This window comes from Nanorana parkeri, unplaced genomic scaffold, assembly GCF_000935625.1.
Source record: "Nanorana parkeri isolate BGI_ZX_2015 unplaced genomic scaffold, ASM93562v1 scaffold311, whole genome shotgun sequence".
Classification (NCBI taxonomy): domain Eukaryota; kingdom Metazoa; phylum Chordata; class Amphibia; order Anura; family Dicroglossidae; genus Nanorana; species Nanorana parkeri.
Genome location: NW_017306579.1, coordinates 550,691 through 578,263, shown reverse-complemented (window position 1 = coordinate 578,263; position 27,573 = coordinate 550,691). Strand labels below are relative to the sequence as shown.

General features: G+C 38.0%; 1 protein-coding gene across 1 annotated transcript in view; it reads left to right on the top strand.

Moving 5' to 3' along the window:
- The window catches only part of DCHS2 (dachsous cadherin-related 2), a 242,221-nt gene that overhangs the window by 136,841 nt on the left and 77,807 nt on the right, over positions 1–27,573 (top strand). The window contains 2 exon segments of the mRNA XM_018557926.1: positions 4,686–4,877; positions 18,115–18,382. Coding sequence (XP_018413428.1) covers positions 4,686–4,877; positions 18,115–18,382 — 460 coding nt within the window.

Below are 27,573 nucleotides of genomic sequence, written 5' to 3'. Positions count from 1 at the left end.
TATTATTCTAAATCTGTTTCTGTATTTCAACATACAGTTGGTACAAAAGTGTGCAAAAGTCCAAAAAAAAGTATACAAAAATCCTGTATTTAGAGTGCAAAATACTGGCTACAAAACCATACAGCAGGGCACAAAATGTCAAGTCCTGAGCTACTAGCCAGGCCTTAAGAGTTACTAGCCACCAATTGCCCCACCTAACCCTTACCCTGCCCTGGCCTTAACTCCGCCCCTAAACACACCCTCCTAAATAATCTGATGATAATTCTTATCTTATGATCGTTGCCGCTTGTAAACGACAGATTAGGGATTACTGCTGCAGGAAGACGCAAGTTCCTGACGCAGGAATCCCTAATCACACCTGAAATATACTGTAGGTGTGAATGGGGCCTAATATACACATACACTAAAGGTGCCCATACACCTACCGATTATCGTACGATAGTTGCAGGTGATCCCGCCATCATACGACAATCGGCAGGTGTATGGACAGCGTGCGACCGCTTCACTGTAAGGTCATATGACTTTTGTCTTCCAAGCACGCTGGAAAACATGCCAAAAATCGTACGATTTTAGGCGGGTTGGTGGTGTGGTCAGAAGACGAATGCCACACAGGTCGGTGTGCGCAAGCGCACACTGCTCGATCAGTGCTCAGCACTGCAATGATCGGAAGCCCTCCCTTCAGCGGGGAGGGCTTGCGATTATCGCTAGTACGATCTGTCTGTCCAAGATCGGCAGATCGTACGAAATTTTAATGATCTTACAACCATCGCACAACGAAAGTCGTGCAATGGTTGTAAGGTGTATGGCCAGCTTAAAACACAATAATACACTTCTCAACGTTACACCCCCCGCACAAATATAATAATAAAATTCCCCCCGCACACACAAAATAATACACTCCTTCGGGCTGGAGTTGGTCCGCGGACCGGTACTTGGAGACCCAAATTGAGCCCTGTCATACAGTATATTATTAATATTGTATATACTTCATATTTACTGCGATTTTTTAAATGTCATGCATTGGTATTGGTATAACATGAGCATCATTACCAATACAGACATGTCACATGTGAGTATAAATGCTATTATTAGCCTCTAAAATAAAGGTGGTATGAATTATTCAGCTAATGCTCACTCTATTTGGAATGTGGAAATTATGTGCTTTGATAAATAATCAGTAAACAAGGCGTATAATGAACTTGCATATATCATTCCTGTAGACATTAAGCATTTACTTTTTCTGCCATCTACATCTGCTCATAGTCAGAGGACTAAAATTATACTCGAATAAACAAAAGTACACTGAAGCAAACCTGATACAAACTGGAAACCGAAACATGCATTATGATATACTTTTCAGGGACATTTGTAACACAGCTGGGTGATTGGTGATATTTGCTGGTATGTTTTAATAGCAGAGTTTAGGTATAATGTTGTTTTCCTCTTCAGTAACATTTAGTCTCTTTCTTCCAGATAGCCATGTGTGGTGTTTTTATTGATTCTTTCTTCTATAAATAATGTTTCAGTTGGTATAGCAATGGCTGTACAATAAACAGATTGGTGTAAGAAATGGGTGGGTGGCACTATTAATGAGAGCTCTGCTGCTAGTAAATACTGTGGTTTAAGTTTCTTTTCTGTGGTTGGACTATAAAACGCTTGTACGCCAATTATTCAGTAGATATACATTAACTACTTGCATTTTAAAGCCTAATTGAAGTCTTGGTTTTCCAGCTTTAATTGGGCACGCCCCAGAACAGTGCTCCAATTAACAACGCTGCTAAGGGAGCATGAGTGTTGTTGATTAGAGTCATGTGCAGGGGGAATGGGGGACTGCTGGAGACCTGAATCACACACTAGTCACACTTACTTAATAAAACATGCCATATTCTTTACTTCTTGTTGTGAAGCTTGCATAACTATGACACGAGATAAATATCTAATCTTCCTATCAAGTTAGCTTGGACTGCACTGCAACCAGAAAGAGAATTCATAGAGAAAACTAGCTAGCACTTAAAGGCAAGGTCCACTTATTACATCAGGTCTCCTTTGCTCGTCTGAAATCCCAGTATGAGAGCAGTAAAAAAATGCACCTATGGGAAAAACAAAAAGTATACATAAAATACTTACCTTACCCCCAGCTTTTGCCTGCGGTACCTTTGTGAGAGTGATTTCACCAATTATATCCTGCCAATGATAAGGATCCCAGATGCCTTGAGAAAACTTCCCTGCACTGTGCCGAGGCATTTTCTCATGGGATTTGGGATACTCAGCATTCCCAGGGACCTCTACAGAAAAAGATTGACAATACACTCTCCTGTAAGGAAATTGGGGGTTATATAAATATATATGTTCAAACTTTTTTCCCCGCCGGTGTATTTTTTACTGCTATCATAATGCAATTTCAGATGAGATTAGCAACAAGTATTAGCAACCACTAGGAGAAGATACCAGAGAAATGGCACTGTGCAGAGCCCTATAAAAAGAATAATGCAACATAACTAAACATCCTTCTAGGAAAAGGGAAAAAACAAGGGGGAGGGGTAAGAGAGAATATAGGGGAGGGAAGAAGAGATAAGGGAAGGGAACTTAGAAAGGGGAGAGGGGACGGACCAGAGATGGGAGAGGGGAGGTAACAGTAACTTCAAATCGCCCAAAAACTTACATACCAGAACACATACTTATTAAATCTGCAACACATCCTTATCACACACATAAATACACTCTTAAGCTCTCCATACTCCGCTCAGTGCCGAAACAGTATGTACTGACCAGTGAAATAACAAGAAAAAGAGGGAGTGTTAGTTCCCCATGCAACATGAGAGAATTTACAAAGTCATCACTGGAGGGGAGGGCCCCAACGGAAGAGAAGCGGAAGAATCCAACCATGGTTGCCAGATTTTGTAAATCTTTTTTTGGGTGGTTTCCTTATATGATATGATTCATTTTAGATGGTGTGTCTTACTGCTGAACAGCAAAATAAGTGTGGTTGCTGTAAAACCTGAGTTTAAAGGGGTTCTAAAGCCTCCCGTTTTTTTGCCTATATATATAGGCAAAAAGTTTAAAAATAAACAAAAAACGCTTAAACAGTGGTTTTGACTGACCTCATTATCGCTGCGCACTCCCGCGGCGAGAGTCCAGAACTGTTTGTGCGGCCGCAAAGGATCTTGGGGCGGGCGCATGTGCAGTTCGGATTCTCGGCTGGGAGACGAGCAGAGACGCAAGGTAAGCCTATGGACGCGTGCACCCGCATGCAGACACCGCTGGATCAGAAGTGCCTGTAAGCAGAGAGGAGTCCGCGCTGGATCGGAGAGCCGCCGCACCGCTGGAGGGACAGATGAAAACATGGGGAAAGAAGAGGAATATCGGATTAAGAGACATCATTTTAAGGTAAGTGTTGACATTAACATGGGGGGGAGGGAAAAAAATTATCCTTTAATGTCACTTTAATAATGAAATAATACCAAATATTTCCAGAAGACAACACTTGATGTGTTTTCTCATGCAACTCTTAAAAAATATTCAATCTTCTAGTAAATTGGTGTGGAACAGCATTGTATGAAGTAAAGCAGACCTGACATGGGAGAAATACCTGTTCTGCCTATCCTGACTCCTTCTAAAACTGCTAGTTATCAAACTATCATTTTCCTAGTGCCCATTCTCTTCCATCATCTTTCCTGCAAAGTGAATCACTACTTTGGTTTACTAAAGGAATATAGACTCCTTGCTTTGTAATGTGAGTGTTTACTAGCTTAGTGAAAAATGTAAAGCTGTGTTCGTTTGTGTATACATGTAGAAGCAAAAATCTTTTTTTTTAATTTCCCTTGCACATGATTGGGTATTCAAAATTAACACAGCTTTACTGATTTTACTAAACTACATAAATACACACTGGTTAAGCTGAACAAAAGCTTTGCTAAGTGAAAAGCCTCTACTCTTTTAGTAAATCAACCTCAAGTCTCAGAACAAGCACACAAGTTTGAAGTTTTCCTTGCTAAGGGCATCTGATTTATTTGTTACACTTCAGATGCTTAGCATCACCGAGGAAGTAATGGGTTTAAAGGATAAGGATTAATAGAAGAATGATGATAAAGGGATAACAAGAGCTTATAAAATGCCATATGGGAAAACATTTACTGTAGCTGCATGTTTGCTTCTATAATAATTGTGTGTTACGATGCCTACAAGGTGAATCTTCATATATAATGTCAATAATAAAGAAAAAGATACCTGTACTTTTGGACTACTAAAATTTCTACATTGTGTACTGTGTATTGTATTTTACAAAGTATTCCTAATCTAAAATGTATTCTAGTATATATGCACGGGATATACAGATATTTATTACAAATGATTTTGAAACACAGATGTCTGAATATTACATCTACATTCACTTCTGAACAGATACTGGGGCTGAATTATGAAAACTAGAACAAAAAAGAATGATATTTGATAACTAAGTGTTAACAGTTATTTGTTCCATCTGCATTAAGATAGAACTTTATATTTGATTGGTCATAAGGGACTACAGCTCAACTTAGATGTGCATGAGGTTTCAGAAATTAGCCCCATTGTTTTCTATACAACGCACAATTATTGCTGTTTCAGTATGTAATGTGTTCCTTTTAATGCAGTGTTCTGAAAAGAGTTTCAGTCTTATACAAGACATCTTTTCTGTGTCTCTCCAGGTGAAAGCAACAGATGCCGACTCGGGATCTTTTGGTCAAGTTCATTATTTTTTGTATGAGAAATTTTATAACTTGAAGGAATCTCAGAAGTTTTTTATTGATCGGGATTCAGGTCGTGTATGTGTGTCACAAGATATTGACCGAGAAGGTGATCTTGAGAGCTATGGCCTTCTGGTGAAGGCACAAGACCAGGTAAGCTTATAAACTGTAATTGAGTTATCTAAAAACTACACATCACAATTCATGGTTTTACTTTTGGTAATTTCTCACAGATTATTGCATATTATTAGAATAATTGGAACTTGTCTACATGTCAACTTACGTATCTTATATCAAAGAGCTGATTATTGAACTCTTAATTCAACCAGAGGTAAACCTGACCTGAAATATAACAGGTAAACAGGAAATAAAAGGAGTAATGTGATTGGTTTCAAAACAGCAATCTACAAGCTAAGTGCCCGTAGTTAGGTGGTGTTTATTTTTGTGAGTTGATTGACCCATAGCACCTCAACAGGGACTACCTGTTTACGAAGATAAAATACAGTAAGGGATATATTTTAAAACTTACCATTTTCATTGCAAATGTCATTTTGTTTAGATTCAATTTTTGTGGAATATTGGTCAACATTCATTGATTCATGTCCCATAAGACATTATCAAAATGGTTGTCAAAACATCCCATTAAATAAAAAATAAGGTCTTTTATTTACTGTATTTATTTGTCTGGAAATATACTATATGGCTGAAATGTTTGGAATGGCTGTCTAACTATTAAAAAATGAGCTATACATTATTTGAAATGAAACTCATTTTGCAGGTGTCAGTAAACTAAAAATTGCCCCCCCTGCTAGTGGTATGATTATCTGGCTAAAAGTGAAGCAAGGGTAATTTTTCCTTAAGTTTAGCCGATGAATATAGAGTGTCTGCTCTTCCGGTATGCTTCCCACAAACATGTTGCATTTGGCTGCAGGCAATAGTCAATAGGCAGGTTCTCTAATTTGCCTCACGTAGAGTAGGGACCTTTAGTCAGCAGAGGATGAGGGTACACAGCCAGGGAGGAAGACATTAGGTGGCATGGGATGGGGGAGGCAATGTGCCAGCATTGCCACTGAATTGTAACTATCAGAAAGCGAATACTTGGGCTTGAGTTAGGGCCCGTGCCATGCACTGTTATTTACTACTAGGGGATTTCTTATTTCCATAAAAGTCTATGGGGACGCAAAACCAGATTAAAGCAGGTAAAATCCAAGCAACCTTGGGGTCAACTACAGATCTAATGTACCTGTCAATGAATTATGACACTGATGTCAAACTGATGCCTTTGTCACCTGTCCAAAGCCTGCCAACATAGGCCATTGAGGTAACAAATTTGCTAGATAAATATTTTTTAAAACATGCCTGTGTCCTGGGTAAAAGGGCACACATTAGGGCTATAGCTTGTATTAAAAACATTTATATTTAAATTGCTGTGGGTAAAAGTGATTTGATCTTTAAAAACCGGGTCCACTAGCAGTTTGCAAGTAGATGGTTTTAGATATGTTGTTTTTTAAAATATATATGTTAATGATATTTATATATATTTAATTTTCTTTATTTATTTTTTAAAACAGTTAACATTAGCTCCCGAGCAGATAATGCTAGGGTCATATCTCATCTAGGTGACCAACTGAAATTACCTGTCTCTAAGTATAACATTTGATGTGAAATACAGACCTTTTTTATATTTATTATGTTTAGAGGTTTTTGTTTACCAAGACTAAAGGCATAAAGTAACAGTAATATTATTTGTAATTCTCATACTTTCAATCCACCCAAAATATATTTAAACACACATATTCATTCTTTCTTCAAACACAGCTTTGATTCCTCTGTTGGTAGTATGGTTGCCATTGAAGCCTCATGATGGCAAAAACATCTTATTGTAAATCTATGTGCCAGTTTTCACACACATTCAGTATTGGCTTAGCAAAAACACAATGTAATTGCAACCCAAGGCAAAATTTAGAGCTTCATTTGACATAATGGAACAAGTCAAGTACGGAGATCAAAAATCATAAAACATTTTTTTGTATATGTACTCCCAGATTTTGCTTGTTAGAATAAAATATTTAATGTGTTCAGTAAAAACCAGATATGATTAAACTTAGCTTGGAAATTATATAATAGGCAGTTTTATACAAAAGAATATCTTCAATATCTTAAAACAAATAGTAATATCCATTTTATTGTTGATGATGTCACAATATTTGGCCTCATATTATAATAGTGAGGACAGCGACAAAGGCCCACATGATTATTCCTGAAGGGAATTTAAAAAAATTGTTTAATTCTTATAAAAACACAATGAGGGGAATTTATCAAAACAAGAGCAGACAAAAACTGGAGCAGTTCTCATGGCAACCAATCAGCGTCTCTCTTTAATTTTCAAATCTTAACTGAAGAAACTGAAGAGAGAAGTTGATTGGTTGCCATGGGCAACTGCTCCAGATTCTGTCTACTCCAGTATTGATAAATTCCCCTCAATGTGTGTGTGTGCATTCCCAGGGGAAGGGAGAGATGGTATAAACTTGTGGACTGCGAGGAAGAGGGACACCAAACACTGAGATAGAAACCTTTAATGTGGCAGCCATCTTCAAGAGGCCCATCATTCAAATGTATTCTTTATTTATTTTACAGATAAACATTTTATTTAAATTACAACACCGGCATTTATATCTTCTCCCTTCTAAACTATTCAACATTATGTATTATAATTCTGAACTTGAAATCTCTATATTAGGATGGAACTAAGGGGAACACAACTCTTCATTTTACTTTCTGTATTCTTCTTTTACAATAAGTATAGGATACTTTAGTGTATACCTTTATCTGAAATAGGCCAGGAAATAGAAGTTAACTAATGTACATTAACTAATTATACCGCTAGACTGAACATAAGCAAGCGCTCTGCTGAATTAATTACTACGTGATTGCAGAGCAGCTTGATCTTTGTATATGCTAAAGAGACAGTAATACATGAAAAATAACAGATGTTTCGTATAATGTCAGGTCATTTTTTCTAATTCAAAAGAGATTTGTAAATATATGCTAAAAACATTAACCTTTTTCAATAAGGGGAAGCTCAAAGCCTCACTTTAGAAATATTTGCATCTGAAGAGAAACAAAAAGAGGAAAGCACAACATAATCTGAATGACAAGAACTACTGGTTAAGGTAACAATAAAATGTGCAGTCCGCTCTGAATTGAATATGAAACCTTGCAATGCATACAGGGATTATAGCCTACTTGCTCAGTAGTTCACTCTTCCATTCAGACATTCTTATAGTACACTCTGCTCCCTTTTGTTATTATTTTGGTGATCTGGGAACCCCATACCGTGCTTGTTTGCTGTGCAGGAGAGGTATTCCCAAACAGACTGACTATTTGATTCCTGCTGCCTCTCACAAACACTTGGGGGTTGGCTGGCCGACAGCCTGCTTCTGACAGCTGGGCGGAGCCGGCCGTGATCTTACGGCTGGCTCCGGCCACTTGCAGAGAGATCAGCGTCCCTGGTTACCTGCTAAACAGGGACACTGATCTGAACCAGGGAGCTAACCAGGGACACTGAACCAGGGAGCCGCCCTCTGCTGCAGTTCTCCATCAGGTCCATCAGCAGAGGGCGGGTACAATGCTAGTTTGCTATTGGCTATTGCAAATTGAAATAGCCAATAGGAATCTAGCAATGCATTCCAATGGGCAAAACATTTTTGTTTTTTTTCTATTCTGATGATTCAAAATGTTGTTACTAAAAATTTTCTTACGGTCACTATTTTGATTCAAACTTGGCTTGAAAGTTTAAATGTGGTGAAACAGTACCCAGATAGAGAGGAAGGTACACAGCACAGACTTTAGGTAAAGTACATTTTCTTCATAACGTATATGAGGAAACATTAATTAAATATAAATTACTTTATTTTACAATTTATTGTTGCATTGCAGGCAGACAGCATCAAGTACTCACATCTAATAGTGTGTAATTACACTTTAGAAGTTAGACTACTGGAGATGCTTAGGGAATATTTACAACTGGAGTAAAAAGAGGGAGACTGGAGCCATCATAGGGTAGGCAGAGTCTGCAATGACTGCAACACATTGGAAAAGTATATAAAATAATAATGCCAACAGATGAAACATTTGTTATAAAGCTTAATAATATCCAGATATATTTATTGGCATTGGAGCCACAGCTAAAATTAGAGAATATAGGATGCAAACATCAGATTGTCCATATCAATTTCGACTTGATCATATTTATATGTACAGTATATAAATACATATAAAAGATAACAGACAGGTAAGATCACATGTTACAGGATGCTACAGCAGTTAGCTTTTGCTATAAATCTGGCTATACATTTGAGGATCACTTGATTATTTGGAAATTGCCATCATACCATCTTCTGGTCGTTTAGCATCCACCTTTTAGCAAAAAGGACCTAATAACATTTTCCTTCTAATAAAATTGTATTTTTATAAAACTGTTTTGGTTGTTACATTTGTAAATATATGGGAAAGCCAGATGAAGAAACATTTTAGCCATTTGAGACAGGAAGGATGATGTTACTATAGCCAGTCAGAGTAATCACAGACACAGACTGCTGAAGGTAAAAGCGATCTGTAAATTTTTCACAGCTGTTATCCAGGTATTGCTAGGGAGTTGAGACATGAGAGAGGGAGCAATAAAGATCTTACAATGATCTCTATACACTAGGGATGCTTCGATACCACTTCTTTAAGACCGAGTATGAGTACCGATACTTTTTCAAGTACTCGCCGATACCAATTATAGATACTTTTTCTTAAAGGGACAGGTCACATTTTTTCTAAAGCAATACAAAATCATGATTTTAGGCCAGTGTCTTAATATTATGAAGAACATGAACATGAAATGAATATTTATCATGCCATTGCTAACTAAGGCTTGTATCCCCATAGTGGGAAAAATAGATGAGCACATGTCCAGACTCCAGACCAGAACACTGTATATTGTGGCACAGCTATATCCAATTCTGCATACCTGGCTTTATATTATAAAAAGTTTATAATATAAAGCCAGGTATACAGAATTGGATATAGCTGTGCCACACTATACAATAATATACTGTTCTGATCTAAATATTCACTGATCTAAATATTCAGTTCATTTCATTATTCAATGTCTTTTTTTATATTATAAAATTTACAATATAAAAAAAAGGCATTGAATAATGAAATAAATATTTAGATCATGCCATTGCTAACTAAGGCTTGTATCCCCATAGTGGGTGGACTTGGAGGCGGAGTTTACTTTCGGCCGTTCGCCCGTGGAGGAGGAGTTTGCGGCCATCTTGTTTCATTGAAGATGCTATGGAGGTCCTGTGTGCGGCGGTTTTGGGTCCTTGAAGATGGCGGACGCGGCACAGGTACTCGGTTTTTGTATCGGAGTATTTGCACGAGTACCAGTACTCCACCGATACCGATGCTTGTATGCTTGTGGTGCTCCACCACTGTTCTGAAATCATTAGTTGATATTGTTTTAGAAAAACTGTCACATGACAATAAAAAAAATGTATCACTAATTGCATCTTTAAGTACTTGGGCAAGTATCGGTACTTGGACTTGCAAAACTGGTATTGGTGCATCCCTTTATTTAGATTTATAAAAACAAAATCACACATTAAAACAGAGATGTACAAATCCCAGGAGCTCTGTGTGCTCCTTACAAATGACAACTGCCTCCTAACTTTTGGAATTTTTCTCTAGTCTAGTCTTGGAGCTCGAAAAGTATCTGTACTTGTACTTGTACCGAGTACTGTACTTGGTATCGGTCTATCCCTAATATATAGATTATCATGCTTCTTCAAGCAATTAGTTCACCATTTTCAAATCTGAAAAGTAAGAAAGGAGAAACCATGATAAAGTGTTCTTTGGTTCTAGAAATTGTGCATGCAGTTAGGTGAGGCAAAGAAATCTAGAATGGAAAAAGCCAAGGTCTTTTACTTCAGTAGAGCCCCAGAGTGCGTGCTTCTTTCCCGAATAACCAAAACAGCATTTTCAAAACCCAGTCAAAATGATTTTCATAACATCTAGATTGGTTAATTTTTTTATTTCGGAATAGGATAGAAAAGTAAACTTCAGCTGTCAGAAAGCATAACATGCAGGGGGGAATGGGGTGCAGTACAGCTGTGCCTGGTTGAAAATCTGAACATATTATTATGAATGCTATGCTCCCTGTGTGCAATTCAGTTTTAAATTTTGGCTGGAGTATATCTTGTAATTACTCGGTATATGCATGTGCTTGTTATATTAGCAGCTTATATTATTTGATGAGCCCTGTTTATTACATAAAAACACACATACAGGGTTGTTTATTTTATGCAGCTATAAAACATTATCTTTTACCAGCAGTTGTCTTAATGAATGGAGAAGTGAGGAACGTTTGTATATATAATTAATCAACACTGAAAAGTGCTAACACAAGCTTCCTCAGAACCCCTAAACCTGACAGACCTCATAAATTCTACTGACAAACTGCATACCTGCCATAATAAACATTAACAGTCTTCCTGCTGCATTGGCATGCTATAATAAATGTCCTAATGTAAACAAATCTGCCTACAACTGTATGATAATCCTGGTACATATTTTAGTGGATTTTCTTCTACTGAATCTTCTCTTTATTACACTGCAGATGTGAGACATCATTGATTGTTTTTATATTACACAAAGCCAATACCCAAAATGGCAGATGGTAATTTTTACTTGTGTGGCTACTGGCTGGACTTATGGTCAGTTTGAGAAGAGATACAGTGTGATTATTAGCCCATTTGCATGTACTATTCATGGACACTGATGTGGAAGTGGTTTACAGGTTGAATGTATGTTCACCATGATCACTCAGCATGAGGTAAAAATTTGGCATTTTCATGAGAACTACCTGGGTTGCAGCGGTTGCAGCTGGGACCTGGCTCTGGCACTCCACCACTGTCCTGAAATCATTAGTCTGTATTGTTTTAGAAAAACTGTCACATGACAATAAACAAAAATGTATCAGTACTCGTACTTGTAAGTACTTGGCAAGTACCAGTACTCCTACTTGCAAAACTGGTATCTGTGCATCCCTTTATTTATATTTATCAAAACAAAATCGTACATTAAAACAGAGATGTACAAATCCCAGGAGCTCTGTGTGCTCCTTACAAATGACAGCTGCCTCCTAACTTTTTAATTTGTCTCTAGTGTAGTCTTGGAGCTCAAAAGTATCGGTACATGTACTCGTACTTGTACCGAGTACTGTACTTGGTATCTGTGCAACCCTAGTAAAAATATATATCCAGCTGGTTGATGTTAATAGCATTTTCTGTGATAACTGCAGATGTACAGAGGCTGAAGTTGTGCCAACAGAGATACAATATCTACCCTCCGGAGTCACATACAGAAATTAAAACCTGACGGATGCTACTCTGTTTAAAGACAAGTTTTTCTATTCAGCAAATTACCCAGCATTGCTAAAGAAAGCCAGATAACCTCTTACAGCCTGGAATCGCTACAATTTGTCCTGTTTTGGATGTATAGCAGCTTTCAAAATTACACTACTTCCAAAACTATTATATTCCTTTTGGGCCCTTCTGGTTAAGGTTCCTTCTCATATTCTTCAGTTCTTACAATGTACGATTAATACATTTATTTGGCATAACAAGAAACCCAGGCTTCCTAATGCCACAATTTACCTACTAAGACTTTCTGGAGGCTTGGGAGTCCCCCATAGCTCCAAATATTACTAAGCATCGCAGCTGGTCCAGCTTATGAAATATAATTTTACTTACAAACTCCCCTTCTGGGTTAGCATTCATTTTACTGACTTACACCTTCTTAGAATGGAAAGCCTGCTATAGGTAAAGACTGGTAAAACATCACTAATCCCATTACATCCTACTGAATAAAAATCTGTGATGATATTAAATATATGAAAAACTGAATGTCCCCCAACCTACATCTACATTTGGTTGCCTATAACCTTTCTTTCACTCCAGGCTTTAAAAATCTTCATATCTTTAGGGTTTGTCGATATAAATTGTTTGCAGGTTTAGTCATTAAAAGCTTTACTGCTCTTCAGGAGCAATTTGAACACTACCATTCCAAGCTCTTTTAAAACCTTGATACCCACTATGTCATGAACACAATCATCTTTACTCCCCCCTCGTCTTTAGTTCCTCATTCAAAGCATTTGAATACGAATATTGGAATTATCTACACTCAAATGGAACAATATCTCTCCTGTACTCATCTCTCTTGACTTTGACATCTACCTTATCTACATTACTACCTAGATAAACTTCAAGGAGCTGCGCGAAACTCTGGAAGCAGAGGAATGGACTCAAATCTGGGAATCAACAAAATCTTGTTCTCAAAATGTCTATGCCCTGGAAAACTACAAATTGTTGTCTAGGTGGTACCTGGTCCTATTACATATAGCTAAATTTACTACAAATTCGATTCCACAATGCTTTAGAGCAGGGCTCAAAATTTCAAGTCCTGAGCTACTAGCCAGGCCTTAAGAGTCAATAGCCACCAGTTGCCCCACCTAACCCTTACCCTGCCCCGGCCTTAACTCCGCCCCTAAACACACCCTCTTAAATAATCTTATGATAATTCTTATCTTATAATAGTTGCCGCTTGTAAACAGCAGATTAGGAATTCCAGCTGCAGGAAAACGCAAGTTCCTGACACAGGAATCTCTAATCACACCTGAAATATACTGTAGGTGTGAATGGGGCCTAATATACACTAAAGGTGTCCATACACCTGCCGATTATCGTACAATAGTTGTGGGTGATCCCATGATCGTACGATAATCGGCAGGTGTATGGGCCGCCTGCAACCGCTTCTACTGTAAGGTTGTACGACTTTCGTCTTCCAAGCACCCTGGAAAATATTTAAAAAAACATAGAAAACTCACAGTTTAAAACAGCAAAAACCGGCCGGTCAAACACAGCACCAAATCCAGCGTCCGCCAAGCATGTACTTCCTGATCGTGGTATCACATGGAATGGGCCCGCCCCGACGCGTTTCGTCACAGTCGACGTCCTCAGGGGGTTGCAGCTGCTGTGACGAAACGCGTATTATCTCTCCCTGTCATGCTAGATAAGCTACATTCAAAGCAGAGTGAACAAATCTCAGCTTGAAAGGAGCTTGAAAATTTAAATATGAAAAATATACGTTGCTTTGAGATGCCCAAACAAAGCCTAAACATATTTTGGGTGGAATTCATTAAAAAGGGAGCAGACAAGACCTGGATCAGTTGCCCATAGTATCCAAGCATTGAAAATGGAAGATATGAGCTGAATGGTTTCCATAGGTAACTGCTTCTGAGTCTGTCTGCTGCAGGTTTGATGAATTCCCCTCTATATGTCTATTATAATATACATTGATTAGAACAATTTCAGACATACTGCTTTACTACAGAAGTGCTGAGTTGTCTGAAAAAAAGTCAGTACACATGCTACTTGGATCCAACTACAACTTTTTTTGAAACGTTCCATTTCAGATGTCCCGAAAATGTTGTTTTCTTTATAAGACCTAGATTGCCCATCCAAGTGGAACAGCTGTATTTACAGCTGTTTGCCCTTTCATTTAGTCCCTCCACTTGACTGTACACTTTGTGGAAGATTAATTTAGCACCATTTACAACCAGCTTGACATAACACCATTCATAGCATTACAGAATAAAATAGCCTACTTTTGTTTATCTGTAAACCCACAGTAAGACGATCTAGTAATGGGTTACAAATGATAATTTTAGTTAAAGTAGTCTAAGATCTTGGTTAATGTGATATTCCCATTAAACATAATGGTCACTATCTTAACTTATATCCAGCATATATTCACAGATGGAAAGGTAAAAGAAAAAGCTCTCTCACAGTTACTCCATATGTTTTCCACTCAAGATTGACCTATGGTGATAAGCTGGTCCAAAGGCAGTCAGTTCAGCATATCAAATATAAAAGAGAAATATTTACAAAGCCATTGTCAAGAGCCTGAAGCTGAAGGAAGATTCACTGCTTCCTTTAGCATATGACTCTTGTTATTTACTTCATTTTGTATGACCTCACTGCAGCCCTCAACACATTTTCATTGGTTATCTATGAATCACAGATGTGTATTCTTGATCCTTGACATCATGAACATTATTTTATTCCCATGTTATTCTGATTCACAGATAAATAAATTTCACAGAGTAACTCAATGTGAATACTGATTCTTTTTTTAGTTTTTACATCATGCTAGCCACCTTACTATGTCACATGGACATCGTGAAGCTAGCCAATTCTGCTTTCTTCACACAATAGTTCAGTAACATTAATTGACCCTAATGGTCAGGAATCAGAGGAAAAGAACAGAGAAAGGGGCTTTGCACATCAAGCTTGCTGGATATCAGCGTCTGAGATCACTCTTCTGCTTTTTAAGCTGGTTTTCCTCTGAAGATTGTTTATAACCCCTTATTCCACGGTGTGCAGGACCTCTGGTTATATGAATTCGGGTTAGCCATTCAGGGACACTCTGGGACAGTGAAGATTAAATTGCATGTACACGAACAAAAGACGGCGTACACACTATAGCCAGACTTCAGAGGCTTTAAAATTAAGATGCAGTTTCTTATAAGAAAGCCCTGTATGTTTTTTATGTAATATCTTTATTTATTAGTGGCTAAAAAAGTGAACCATTTAAAATATCAGTATTGGATATGTATATATTATGTACTCCTATATTCAACCAGCTGATGGAGCTCTATGTTCATTTTGCATGCTTTCCTCTGTTTCCTTTGCTCCTTTCTTGTAAAAACCCTTTTGTTTAGAGAGCTCTGTGGCTGAAGTTGAATACACAGAAAAATAACTTAGACATGATTGGATAGCTCCATCTGAGGTTGCAGTCAGACAAACAAGCCAAAAGGCAGGTAACTACTGCTGAGCTGTTTCTCTAGCTAACCCATAGTTCTCTTGGAATCCTTAGTAACTTATACAATGTTTGCTTATACAGCAAAATATTTTCACTAATATGAAATGTTCTAAAACCATGCAAATTTATTCTGCACGTAATACAGACAACACATTCAGAATAGCCGTTTGCTAAATGTTGTTTTTTATTTTACTTTTTGCATAGGGTTTGTGCTTATTTGGACACTGAGTACATTTCCTAGTCATTTCTTTTTATCTATGCTTATAGTTCAGTCTCACTTACCCAATATGCATTCATTTAGCTAGTGAGAAATTGAACATATTTGTAATGCAAATATCTAAATCCAATTGAAATTTGGTATGTAGAATATAAAGAGAAAAATCCTCTGGATTGTCCTGAAGACTCATTTCCTGAATCATGGTTAAAGAACTGGTAGAGGTTGTCACTGAGACAATGGTAAGCTAAGCATCCTTACCACTACTTCCAAGTCATAGCTACTTGGCAGTTTGACAAATAATCTTTACCTTTCACAGTATTTACAGCAAATGTCAAATAATATTCTTTCCCATTGGGCAAATTTTGGGAATTCTGTTTGCCAGACGAACAAATCTTGGAATACTCACTGTTTTTATACTTCTCCAAGGTTACAGTTAAAACAACTCCTTAGGCTGTGATATTTTTTTTAATAAGGAAAACCAATGGATTTATTTGAATGCCTTCTCCCACAACTGACATAGTAAGAATCCAGAATAAGTAATTTGTTCAAGGCCATACTTCCATCACAGGAGCCTGTTTGCATACAACGTCTGGCACCCTACTTCTGCTAGGTGCACTTTTTTTACACACTTTGAGAGGAATTCATGAAAACTGGAGCAGACAAAATCTGGAGCAGCTGTGTCTGGCAACCAATCAGCTTCTCTCTTTCATTTTAAAATCTTAACTGAACAAACTGAAGAGGGAAGCTGATTGCTTGCCATGCACATCTGCTCCAGTTTTGATAACCCCTGCCCCCCATTGTGATTAGAATGTTGTGATTCTGTGATTTATATGGCATGATTGTAACTCTATTAAACAAAAGACACTGCGCTATCTCTAATATTATAAAACTCTAAGTGCATATACTTAGTGATAATTATACAACATGTTCACTCCAACTTATATATAGTCCATATAAAAATATTCCCAAAATTGATATACTATAGCGCTGATAATCATTTGTTTTGCTATGATTGTAATTCTGATGATGATGATGGGAAAAAAAAATAAAAGGTCAATGACAATTGAAAAGCCTATTGTGCTAAATGGAACAGTTGTTTTTTAGGGTTATTATTTTTTGGGTGACCCAGAGAATGCATGGAGGATATGGATTTGTGCAGTGTGAGGTCATATACACATCCTATAGTGTATCTATACCCCAGAACAACACATTTATATATTGCAGCCTACCAGTCCTTAGATGTGGTGGCTGCATTCGTTTTAGCAAGTACAGAAAATACCTGTTGATCTTGGCTGAAATGCAGTGTCCTTGTCACTTATTGTAAGCTGCACTAAAATCATGACCAGTGTCATCTTCTGATACTGATACTAATGTTCCCATCCTCCAAGTAATGGAGGTGATAAAATTTAGATATATTTGTAGTAGAGTCTGGATGACAACCAAGATACAGTGGAGTGGGCATAGTCAACCAGAGACAGGGAGTGTATCAGTCACAGGATTAGCAGCAGAGAACAGAGAAAATGAATGCAGCCACATTATCTAAGCACTGGTGAGCTGCAATATACTGAAGCGCAAGACAAAATTACAAAAAAAAAACCATATGCATAACTTCTCCAATACATCCACATTTTCCCATGTTTTATCCGTTCAAGTACAGAAAAATACCTATTGATCTGCCAAAAATGCATTTATCTTTGTTATGGGCTGCCAGCATTTCTGTGAACTGAGTGGTATCAGCCCTGCCTGGTGCCCTTTGCTCAGCTACTTAGCCATGCACAGGAAATATGCACAGGACACGGGGCGGCACTGAGTTTCTGACCAAATCAACAGATATTTTTTGCACATATCAAACAAATATAGCAAAATGCTTCTGATGGTTTAATAAACAGACTAAAAGGGAGCAAAAAGGGAAAGTTTTTCTGTGAGGGTTTAAATATACCTTAGATTTTTAAATGTTGGGTTTAGATACACATTAACATGTTTGTTTGTTGTTGGATGAATCCTGTACCAGTTTGATCTGTCCATGGTCCCTAAACACAAAGATCTGAAACCGCTTGCTCCAGTAAGATGTTTTTTTTTCCCCTGTTTATTGAGCTCTTTTCATCTCTTAAGGTTGCAAACCATGTGTAGCATGTTGTTGGCTTTACTTCTCTAAATGCATAACATTCAAGGTGTGAAATAATTGCTGTTCATGTGCACGTTTTCTTTTTAATTCAAGGCTAACACACTTTTCTATAGAGTTTTATAACCTTGTCTTTCATTTACATCTAACAGGGTGGCTTAAGCGCTCAGGTTTTTGTTCGTGTTGATATAGAAGATATAAATGACAATGCACCTGTGTTTGAGACTACAAATTATGTGACAAGCATCAGCAGCCATACTCAAGTGGGCACAGAAGTTGTCAATGTGTTAGCTGAAGACAGAGATGGAGGAATATTTGGAGAAGTACTTTACGAAATCATACCTGGAGAAAAAACATCACTATTTACTATTGACTCAGCTACAGGTAACTATGTATCTCTTTAACTACCACTACTTCACCCTGTGCAAGGCTTATCCAATAAAGCAGTGCAAATGACAATGGCAGCAGGACGTAGCCCAAAACAACCAATCACATTGAACTTTAGTGATAGATGAAATCCGAATTCAGTTTTCTTGTTATGAGTTATTGCAATTTAAAAAAAAAATTATTTATAGAATAAACCTACGTGTTCACATTACACTATTTCCTTTTCTTGAGAGTTTCACAAATCATGACTCATTTTACTCCATGTAGTAGCACCAAAGTGTCCCCACCACTTAGGGGTCTATTCAATAAGCTGCCGTAGGCAGCCGAGTGAATGACCGACCTAAAGCGAAGTGAGCCGAACGCTGTTCGGCTATTCAATTCAGGCTGGAATCAGCCATAAGTAGAAAAAAATTAAATAGAAAATGATTGTGCTGAGCTAGCAATGACAGCTAGCTCCGCCCAACAGTTTTCTATTGACCGGCGGTTCTGCTGCCGTCAAAAAAAAAGAAAGAAAGAAAAACTCTCCCGGGCGCTCCGGAAGTCTCCCACTCCCGGCCGCCAAGGAGAGAAGCACTGCTTTTTTTTTCTTTATTCTGACATGGAGCCGTGTCAGAATAGAAAAAAAAAACTACATTTTTGGCCATAGGAATGCATTGCTAGATACCTATTGGCTATTTCAATTTGCAATAGCCAATAGCAAACTAGCTATTGTACCCGCCCTCGGCTGCTGTCAATCAGTAGTAGTGGACCTGATGGAGAACTGCAGCAGAGGGCGGGTGCAATGCTAGTTTGCTATTGGAATTCATTGCACAAAGCCATGTAGAAAATATAGGCTTGTGATAAGCAGGACCACAACCTATTGGAGACTCCTGCTGGAGTTAACTAAGGAAAATCTCTAAACAAATAAAACACATTACCTTTCTCTTTATTTCACACAATGACTGAGAGTCTGTTCACAGGAATTAAAATGCTATTTATCACAATTAAGTTTGTAGAACGCCAAGTAATAACACCTGAACATTATTAATCTGTTCAATTAGTGTATGTTTTCTATACTGAAACTGAAGCCTGAACACTTGTTTCAAAGAATACTCAAACCAACAAACCAACATTGAAAATTCAGTACAGGTTAGAATCTGGAGTAGAAAACACATAGATCAAATACTCACTTCTGGATCTTTAGCCCGAAGGAACTATTATCTAGACCTGCAACTCCAGCCCTCCAGCAGTGCTTTAACTACCAATTCCAAAATGCCTCTGCCTCTCAAAGTCATGCCTGTAACTGTCAGTCTTGCAATGCCTCATTGTAGTTGTAGTTCCACAGCAGCTGGAGGGCCAAAGTTGCGCACCCCTGAACTAGAAGTACATGATACTTTCTGCTATCATCAAGCTGTCTCCTTTATTAGAAGGACTATCCTCTGAACAATGCAATGATTGGTTTATGCAACATTGCACTCTGTCTTTTACATGTTGTTTACAAAATGTTGGCCACTGTGAAGAGCCTGCAGTGTCCTACAGAGTGTTCTCTGCATAACGCTGCAGAGAACACTCTGTGATTGGTGGATAGGTAAGCGATTAAGTCACCAGCACCACAATATCTTCCTTATCAATACATCTTTATTGATGTTAGATAATCGTTTCTGATGAAGGGTGTAGTTGTGAAACGTTGTGTTTTCCTGTGAAACCATGATAGTCTAACATCTATAAAGACCTATAGATAAGGAAGATATCAGTGTGCTGTTGCCTTTTTCTCTTCTGTGTATACATGCGGCACCATCCGCTTGTCACTGCAGCACCCTACCAGAGAGATTACAAGGGACAAATTGGTTAGGTATGTGTTGGGCTATACATAAGAATGGTGGAGAGGTTAGTCACATGTATTTTTTGCCATTTATTAATTTGAAAACTTTTTCTAAACACATTTCAATGTGGCATGCTTTTTTTTTTTAAAGCAAAAGTATAGCAGCAGCAATGCCATAGTACTGCTTTATAACTTCATACCACCATGACTATACTTCCACAATAAGATCCATGATCCAGTTGCATCCCCAGAGTGTTCCAAGTTGCTAAGAGCTGGGCGGAAAAGGGGCAGCATTGTGCCACTATACACAACTATGCCTCTCTGCTGGCTGCCCCCCCACGCTCCCTGTGATCCTAAGAGATGCTATCTGCGTCAACAGCCTCAGGCTGCCTCATTAAAGGGATGACCCTGCCAGGATCTATAAATTGAAGTCTGGAATGCTTTTCAGGACTGTTTGAAACTAGCTATTTATTGAATTTTTGTTACTGTATAGGACATGCACATAGGACCATAGAATTTCCAACGGCACACAGATATGATATCTTGTTTCAGTCAGCACTTTGCAATAGCCAATAGTAAACTAGCATTGTACCCGCCCTCTGCTGCAGTTCCCCATCAGGTCCATCAGCAGAGGGCGGATACAATGCTAGTTTACTACTGGCTATTGCAAATTGAAATAGCCAATAGTAATGTCCCAATGCTTTTCAATGATAAAATTCTCTTTTTTTTTCTATTCTGACATCGCGTGTCAGAATAAAGAAAAAAAGACACAGCCCTGTTTCTCTCCTTGGCGGCCGGGAGCGGGAGGCTCCCAGAGCGCCCGGGAGAGTTTTTTTTCCTTTTTTCTTTTACAGCAGCAGAGCTGCCGGACAATAGGAAACTATTGGGCTGAGCTAGCTGTCACTGCTAGCTCCGCACAATCGTTTTCTATCAACCGTCTTTTGTACTTTTTAACTATTTTTCTGTTCTGCTCGGTACCTCTGAGGGACCGAGCAGAACAGCCGAGCCGAATGCCGCTCCTTTTGCACTTCGGGTCGGCATGCGAAGCAAGCCGATGTAAGGCTGATTTCAGCCGATGTACGGCTGAAATTAGCCGTACCAGCCTGAAGTGAATAGCCGAACAGTGTTCGGCTCACTTCACTTCAGATCGGTCATTCACTCGGCTGCCCTCGGCAGCTTCGTGAATAGACCCCATTGATAGATTGTTACCAGTTCCTGTAGACAAATACTGTATCATATTCTATTTAATTTTTACCATTTACATTAGAAAAATATGAAAAGCTATTACGCCATTTCAAATGTTTTGTTTTGTTTTAGCCTGTTCTTTCATGTAGTTATACTGTTTAGACAGACTTGTTTGTTTTTATGTACTATCATATGACACAAAGCTGCTCTATGGACACAGCAATATGCAAAGGAGACAACACCAAAAAAGAGGTCAATACAAATAAATAACCCTATTTGATTATATAAATATATGACAGGAAAGTAGAAGAGGAAGCTAGGAGGAAAAAAAAAGCAATGTGTTTAGTAGTAGACATTTCCGTACGGCATGTGTTTGCCAACAAATTAAAGTCATCTTAAGATGGAAAACCCCTTTAGAGATGTAATTAACCAATATCAGACTTCAGGTCTATATCTTAGACAAGTCATTCCACATGGAGAGGTAATCTTAACGTTAAATCGTCTAATCATATGAATGAGCAGATGAGTAAACGCAACAATGGATCGATGCCCGGGAGCTTAACAATATCATCATTTCATTTTCATAATTTAAGCCTCATTTCCATGTTTCTCTTTTTTTTTGTTTCATGGTTGTTTGATAACTGTCCTAGATATTGTCCAGACCCAGTGTTGATGTAATTATGGTACATATCATAAACCTCTAATGTACTGCTACACCACAACTGTATAGCTTCTTCAGCACTGTTGAGTGGAATATGTCTGGGATTTTTTAAAGCGATACCATGCACAAGATATTTAATCTGGAAACATCATCTACTGCTATGATCTTTCTACTAGTCAGGAATACAGCAGTGATCTAATGCCACCTTTGTGGCATCGAAGGAAGCAGAGAAGCATCAAGGGCAGTGCAGTACCCATGAAAGTTTGCACCTGAGCTCATATCTATTAAATAATTGGTCAGCAATAACAAATCACATTCCTTCTTTTATTCGTTTAGATAAGCAGTCAGGAAAAGGTCCTTCACTGCAGAGGGGATGTGTGCTCCCAATGACTATGATTAGCTGTCATTATACATATCGAAAATAGAAAACCAGCTGCACTCCTTACCGGAACGACAGTAAACCTGCAAAGGCAGGTGGGTGCTTGTAGCGACCACGGACGGCACCGTGTGTAACACAATAGTATCAAGAAAATGTCACCAGCACACCAAAAGTAATTCAGCAAAAGTCCATTTAATGACACATTGCCATTCAGTAACAAGCGCTTTTGGGGCCTCAAGGGTACCCCTTCAGCAGGCTCAGAATGACACAGTCTCAAAACACCATCACCTTTAAATAGACACACAAATGAAATGTGATATTTTATTGCAGGAAATTTTGCTTTCAGGCAGAAGAACTAATTTAAAAGCTAGCCTCAGACATTTTACTGATGTTTGGATTGTTCAATATATTTGCTGTATCTTCCCTGATTAGGTATGTGGTTTCTGTAATATGACCATTGGTTCAGGGAACTTTAAAAGGTTGGGAACATTTCAATGGCAGGAGACACCCCTTGATGAGGATGAGGTAAAGTCTATCAACACGCCTGTAGCCTTTAGGAAATATGCTATTATGATTCATGCTTATAGAACAAAAGTACGCATATTTAGGTGTCCTCCATGAAAGATAAGAAATACTATGGCATTCAAGTAACTATCCTTTGTTCTAAATCCCAGGCAGCATTAAATTAAAGCTTGATAAGAACAGAACTGACTTCTGCATGTTTTGGAGATGCCTACTATATAGTCTGGGATTAAGCCTAACCCTATTTCAACGAATTTTTTGTTGGTTTTACCTCAGATTTTTATTACCTTCTGTTTTCCTGTTGAGAAGCTTTAACCTCACTACCGGGTGACTAAAGAACTGCGTGATAGGGCTTTAAGCAATACAAACCTTACAGATGTTCTCTCTTTCCCACTCTACTATTAAGAAAACGTGTTTTTTTTCTTCTCAAAGTCTGCACCCTCATGGAAGCCTAGATACTAAATGATGAATTCATTATAATTTCCCAGAGTTGTCCACCTGGTTCTAAATGTTGGTTTTGCTCTTAGAGTTAATTTCCTTAAAAGTAAAATCTACATAGAGCCAAGTAATAGTACAATTGTGTAGCAGCAAGTAACTACTGTAACTGGATGGAGTACATGTACTTGTATGGTCATCAGCACCTGCGCTACTCAAACATCGGGTTTTGTAGATGGCTGTAACATTGCAAAGTGAATTTCTTGGTGCATGAATACAAATTGCTTGAATCATTATAACACAGCCCTTACATTCACTGTAATACATTTTTGGAGCAGCAAGAACACTTCAGCGAGAGGTTTTGCAGCTGCTTGTATGACATCGTCCTGACCATGCTGCAGCAGCTCCAAAGACTGTCAGTAGGTTTGATAAATGTATCTCCAGCATCTGCCTCCTCATTCTGTGTTCCTTTCCTAAATGAAATTCCCAGTTGAAAAAAAAATCTGTGGGTCAACAGACAAACATGTAGGGATTGTTCATAATATTCTTACAATTTGCTGAGTAAATTGTTTTTTTTTCTTTTTGCCAGCCTTGCGCTGCACAGATGATTGTAGGTATAAAATACTAATTACCTTGGAAAAGTGTTAAATTGCAAAAGTGAAATACAGAGAACAGAAAATGGATATACTTTGCATATCTTAGCACTAATCTAATAAGGTTTTACTAGCTCTGGATAATTATAATGTCCTTAATAAAATACACTTTATAACACATGTACTAAACTATGCTAGATGTATGTAAACTATGTATTTTACAAGGATCTATGCAGCAAGGTATACTCACGGATTCACGCTTTTGTGTTGCTTGCTTGTTGCAGGAGCCCACCCTGGGTAAGTACCAGCGTCATTTGTGTCAAAGCTTACCTGGGTGGAAGACATCTTTGCCCCTACTCACATGACAGTGTTTGTGGCTGCTCAGGTTCAAGCACCGTCACATGGGGGAGGTTACCTGCTCCCCCATACTTAAAAGCCTCACTCCTTCAGAGTAAGGGAGTATAGGCTCCAATGGAGCTGGGATGCAACAAGAGAGCATTGATGGGTGAGTATACCTTGCTGGGGAAGGGGTAAAGCTAACATTAAAATTCACAATTCACATTAATTAGTCCTGGAGACTCTGTAACTGTGCTATGAATGGGCAATCTTTAAGAGATCTTGCCTCTTTAAGAGATTGATAGTTAAATAGATGGATACATTCCATAGGGTACAAATAGGCACGTAGCATTCTTTACGAAAGAGATCTTAATCCTTCTTGATTCTTAACATGTAAGCTTAAGGAGACAGATGTTTTTAGCTAGTACAAACCAGAAAACACTGAAACATGCAGTGAAATAGGAGGATCAAGGCATGCAGCACTATTAACAAGGAAGCAGAGGCTGTATATGTAACAAGCAAATATGCTTATTCAATGCACATGCACAATGACAAATGATATAGTAATTATATACTGTATACAAATGACTAATGATATACTGTATACAAAGCAGCCTTTTTAAAACTGGCCTTCAGGTTTCATAATGCCTCAGGACCCCCACCATACTGTAGGTCTTGCCAGGAGTACATTTGTGGTTGGTGCTTTGAGCAGTCATTGTAACAGTGCAGACTTGATATAGTTGGGCATAAAACCGACACTTGCTGCTGCAGTAATGCTCACAACAGACATAATAAAATTTCTCCCCACTGTTAAGCTATGGTGCAGGGCTGTGGGTAGTTAACAGAAAAGTCATGCTAGGGAGAGTAGCTACAGTGGCTGGACCCAATTACCGGTTGAAGCTTACCAGTTTCCATTACTAGTAGCGGTATTGAGAAAGTATGAAGCTTGACTTCTGGCTCAACAAGTTAGTGTTAAATACATGTTACAAACATCATTCCTGCCACTCCAGTCTTTCAGCTCTCACTGTGCTACTTTACTTTACATGCATGTAGGGAGTTTAGTTTTAAAGTAGAAGCAAAACTAGTAGAATTTTAATAAATGACATGAATTTAATAAAATGGATAGAAAGTTCGTATTTGTCTCACAAAAGCTGTCACTCATCCTTCACCAGTTGTCATAGATACATTCTCTTCTGATGAATGATGATGTTCACACCTATGTATGGTCATATTGACAATGTAAACATATTTGCTTTAGTAGATTTAATGTTTTAATTATTATTGAATAGCATTATTGAGTATTGAGCATTATTGAGTACAATTCAAATGAGGCATTTCTTTTGTACCCTTTTAATTTTATTCTTGTCATTGTGTATCGTTTTATAGAGTATGAATTCTCTCATTTATTGTTGGCTTTCTAACCCACATGAAACAAAACATTGCTATTTTAAAATCATCACTGCTATATACAACATGTGCTTTTCATTAATACATAGTATACGAATTATTATTCATTGTCAAAAGCTATCCCTAACATCTATAAGAATACTTCATAGAAAATATCTTCTCTGTTTTGCCAGAACAGTATCTGGGAGTCAGTAAGAGCTTTACACCAGATGTTCTTACCATAATAAGCCTCATAGATTTTTTTTATTGTACTTGTCCCCAAAGAGGTACACCCCAGATACAGATGTGGACAAATTTGTCGGTCCCATTCTGTGAAAAGAACCCACCGTTTTCTCTGGAAAAAAGTTATTGGTATCCATAATTGTTTATTCAATTTGTTTTATAAAAATAAGACTTTGCTTATGATTTTTGATTAAATAAAATAGTGTAAATGATAAAGCAAATGTAATAGCCGAACAGTGTTCGGCTCACTTCACTTCTGATCGGTCATTCACTCGGCTGCCCTCGGCAGCTTTGTGAATAGACCCCTATGTCATAGGACCCCTAACCTACTATTTTGTTTCACAACATTTAAAAGGCAAAAACTGCAAACAAGCAACTTCTGTAGCTCTCAATGAGACTTCTGCACCTGCCAACAGGTAGATTGGCCCAGTGTTCTTGAGCAAACTGCCCCAGCTGTTTCAGATTTGAAGTGTACCTTCTCCAGACTGCATGTTTCAGCTATTTCTGTAGGTTTTTAATAGGATTCAGATCAGGGCTCGCAAAAGGTCACTTCAGAACAGTGAAACATTCCAGAATGTTCTTAGCCATTTTCGGTGCTTTTAGCTGTGTGTTTTGTGTCAGTATCCTGTTGGAGGACACATGACCTGCCGATGAGACAGAACTTTCTGATACTCGCCAGTACATTTTGCTTAGAATTCCTTGATAGTCTTGAAATTGCCTTGTGCCCTGCACCGATTCAAGACACCGAGTGCCAGATGAAGCAAATAACCCCCCAAACATAACCAAGCCTCCTCCAAGTTTCAATGTAGGTACATTGTTCTTTTCTTTGAAAGCTTACTTTTTTCATCTGTGAACATAGAGCTGATATAACTTGATAAAAAGCTCCAGTTTTGTCTTATCTGTCCAGATGACACTGGCCCAAAAGCCATGTGGCTTATCAATATCTATTTTAGCAAATTCCAGTATGGCTTTGCTATGTTTTTCTTGCAAGAGTGGAGTCTTCCTTTGAGTCCGCTGTCACTCAAAATTGATGTACCATTGACCTTGGAGTTCAGCTTTTATCTCTTTGAAAGTTTTTCTTTGGCTCTCTCTCTGCTATTTGCACTCTCCTTCTGTTCAAACAGTGGTTGATTTTCCTCTTGTGGCCACGTTCAGGGACGTTGGCTACACGTTCATGGACCTTTATCTTCCTAATAATATTTGCAGATGTAGTCACCTTTGACATGCTGGTCTAGAATTTTCTTTTTGATCTTCTTAGACAACTCTCTACTTTGCTGACTTATTAAAATGGAAGACATGTGTGATACTAAGTACAGTTAGTTTGAAATATCACTATAGTCCAATTATGTATAATCTATCAAGTCATTTTTAAAATTGCTTTGTAAAATAAGAAATAATGTATCTCTTTTCACACTGTCTTTTCCTTACTCTATGAAATACCAAAGGTATACAGATATACATGAGACCCTTGTTTTAATTTCAAATTTTTCAGGAAGAATGAAGCATTGTTTCAATGAGCTGTATGGGTATCCACAGATTTCTCCACATCTGTATCATGTGCTCTGCAGTAACATGTGCACCGTCCAAGTCAAAAGCACTTAATAAGAGACGTTTTGTTATAGAAAATGAATTTCTTTACAAAGCTAG